Source organism: Cicer arietinum, chromosome 8 (assembly GCF_000331145.2).
Source record: "Cicer arietinum cultivar CDC Frontier isolate Library 1 chromosome 8, Cicar.CDCFrontier_v2.0, whole genome shotgun sequence".
Lineage (NCBI taxonomy): Eukaryota > Viridiplantae > Streptophyta > Magnoliopsida > Fabales > Fabaceae > Cicer > Cicer arietinum.
Window position 1 is genome coordinate 8005940 of NC_021167.2, and position 3260 is coordinate 8009199.

Below are 3260 nucleotides of genomic sequence, written 5' to 3' on the forward strand. Positions count from 1 at the left end.
TGCCATTGGAGTTCCTAGGCACTTTACAATCAATATTATGAGAATAGGCCCAATGATTTGTTCACAAACGTTTAAAATGAAGAAAATGGAATTAGAACTTTCAGCTCACCGTAAATTGCTCCACGCGCCTGCGTTGAGAGGCCAAGAAATGCAATCTCATTATTGCTATAGTATCATACTCCTTGTAGAGCAGAAAGCAAATCCATATTGTGAACAGGTATTCCAATGCTATGTGAACGAAAAATCTGAAATATACAATTACATCTGTTAGACAACTAAGAGAGGTGGTAGCAAAAAGATACCATCATGAAAATGTCATGGAGGTATTATCATGCTTCAACTAGTTTTCTTTTTACTAATAATGTTCTAATCCACAAGTGATGAGTGGTTCACGTCATGAGCTAAAAAAACCAACTTGGAATGTTCTGAACAATTCATACCTTAAAGATTTAGGTGGAACATTTGATATTGAGAGTTTATCAATGTTACTAACTACCAATTCTCTTCTTAGGAAAAATAATGTCCCACTTGATACATTGACTGGAATAAGAATGAGGAGTGCCACAATTGTCACTGGAACAAACATCTTTAAGCTGAATAACAAGAGATAAAAACTAGTCAGAATGCTCAAAACAATACATAAAATAATTTCAATATTAAAGGAAATTTGACTTTATACTATAATAATTCTAACATAAGAACTCTATGAATAACTCCACTTAGAGTATGTTTGGATTATTTAAGCTTATCTACTGACATAAGCACTTGTGACATTGTTTGGAAGAGCTTGTAGCATTTTTATAAATTATTTTCAGCTTATTTCAATAAGTACTTCATGATAAATTGTGAAAAAAAAGTTTATAGTTTATGCATAATAAGCACTTATTCTGTAAGCACTTAATTAAATTGTTTATCCAAACTGGTTAGACAGCAAAATTGCAGCCTTCACACGTAACAACAAAATTCACACAAAGATGACAGAACAGAAATAGAAGGAGCTTAAAGGAAGGAAGCAAATACAGCATCACCCCACATGGACAAAACACCAAAGTTGAAGCTCACACGAAAACACCTCAAAAAACAAAAAGCTGACATTAGCAAAAAAAGAAAGTTTAAAACAACACGGCAGAATTGAATCTATATGATAACAAAACGCATAGAATACAACCAAAAAATGCTTAATATTTTCAGAAAAATAACCAGACATTATTCCTGAACAATTTTCCAAACAATGCATCACAAAGTGATACAACAAACAAAATTGCAATTCCCAGAAACACATCACAAAGTTTTTTTTTAACTACACAATGCACATAAAAATATAACCTTTTAAAAAAAAAGATCATAAAAATATAACCTTTAAAAAAAAAGATCATAAAAATATAACCTTTGGTGATGAAATTAATCCAAAAATAAATAAAATAAACAGAATTAATAAATTTTCATGACCCATTAAAAGTTATGTTAAAAGCTGCATGTTTTTGTAGCTAAATAACAAAAATTAAGCCACATAGAGAGATAACATTGAATAAAAATTGAAACTTTATGATGAAAAGGGTAAAAGAAGAGTACCCAAGAGTATAAATTCTAAGAAAAACAGCAGAATCAAGACCAGCATGATTAATAATCTCAGTTTCAGTCATTCTCAAAGCTTGAGGCATCCAGTTGAGAAAAGTCAAATAAGTCTTGAAATTAAGGTTGACAAATTTCCCAACAAAATTTCCAGAACTTCTTGGTGTGCTTCTTCCACCACTGATGTACCATTTTGGAAAGTAAACTCTGTCATTGATGGGTTGAATTCTCAGTAAAGCAAATGCTACCAAGAAAGCAATGGCAGAGAGTATGTTGATGGCAGCTGAGACACCAATGTCTTCTAGAGTAGCCATTTTAGAGAGAGAAAGAGATAGTTTTTAGAGAGAGAAAGAGGTGGTGTTGTGATGAAGAGTGGAGAATGGAGAAGGCAAAGAATAACTGATGATAATCATTTACTTCTATTCTTTGATGTTTGTTTAGAGTTTTTTTGGTAATAAATTAATAGACTTTGATTAAAATATTGAAGATTGGTTTTGTATGATTGTGATGAGTAAGAAGGCACTAATTAGTATATAGTTGAGATTTGCATGTGCAAGTAAGAAAAAATTATTCTTTTGGGAATGAAAGGTGGAACAAGGTGGCATTGGAGGTTGTGTGATCATTGAGAATATGTGGCATTTTCTGGTTTGTGTTTTTGTGTAATAAACATCTCAAAATATTAGGATTGTCATAAAATAAAAATTGGTATATTTTGATTTAAAAATCATCCTAATAAGTGTTTTTAGTGTATTAGTTAACAGGTTAAAAAAATAAAATATAAATTATAAAAAAATTAATATTTTATTTTATATTTAAATTCTTAACAAATATTTCTAGAGCATTTGTTAATATTTCTTTTAATTTAAATATATATATATATATATATATATTTATATATATATATATATATATATAATTTTGGATCAAAATAATCAAACTTTTTGAGCAAGTTTTTGTTTATATTTGGAAGGGAGGGAGTATAATGGCAATATCTAATTGTTATTCTATGTACTCTTTTAAAAATTAAGTATATTGATTTGTAAAAAAGATTGAGTCTATGAATTTTATGTATGGACTAATTTTAAAGATTCTAGTATAGGTAAGTTTTGTAAGACAAAAAGTCAAATCAGGAAAAAGAAAAATTTACTAAGTAGGACTAATTGTTTGGTTCCAAAATAATGGACTTGTTGACTACTTTAAAAAATGATTCTTATAAAATATTAATATTTACTATTATCATAAACTTAAAATTTAAAATATTGAATTAAAGTGAATAAAAATTATTAAAGTAAGAGGGAGAATGTATTATTCCATTCGATAAATATTATTTAAAATATATATATATATATATATATATATATATTTAAAAATAAAATAATTAAAAGAAAGAACAAAATAATTTTATCAAATTACTAATTTTATTTATTGATGTATTTTTTTATTATTATTAATGTAAAATATAATAATATTTTAAAAAATATATATATAATAATTATTGAATGATATTATTGAAAAAATTATTAAAATTACATTGAAAATTATTAATGATATTTATTTTTAAATAATTTTATTTGTTGAAATGACACTCATTCTAATATATAGAGAATAATATTTATTAAATTGTAAAAATACACAATGCACTATTAATTTTCATAAATTTTAATATCATATAAAATGAAAATAATATA

At 26.3% G+C, this 3260-nt stretch overlaps 1 protein-coding gene across 3 annotated transcripts in view; it reads right to left on the bottom strand.

Annotated features, from left to right (window-relative positions):
• LOC101503032 (CSC1-like protein At1g32090) overlaps positions 1-2194 on the bottom strand; it is a 6261-nt gene extending 4067 nt beyond the window's left edge. The window contains exons 1-3 of one of the 3 annotated variants that reach the window (XM_004512392.4): positions 1573-2194; positions 441-593; positions 110-245 (exon numbers count right to left, since the gene is read on the bottom strand). In XM_004512392.4, coding sequence (XP_004512449.1) covers positions 110-245; positions 441-593; positions 1573-1886 — 603 coding nt within the window. In that variant the 5' untranslated portion in view covers positions 1887-2194. Of the gene's footprint in view, positions 1-109; positions 246-440; positions 594-757; positions 991-1020; positions 1350-1572 lie in introns of those variants that run through there. The other 2 variants (XM_027337510.2, XM_027337509.2) reach the window with 2 other exon arrangements.
• Between the last annotated feature and the right edge of the window lie 1066 nt (positions 2195-3260).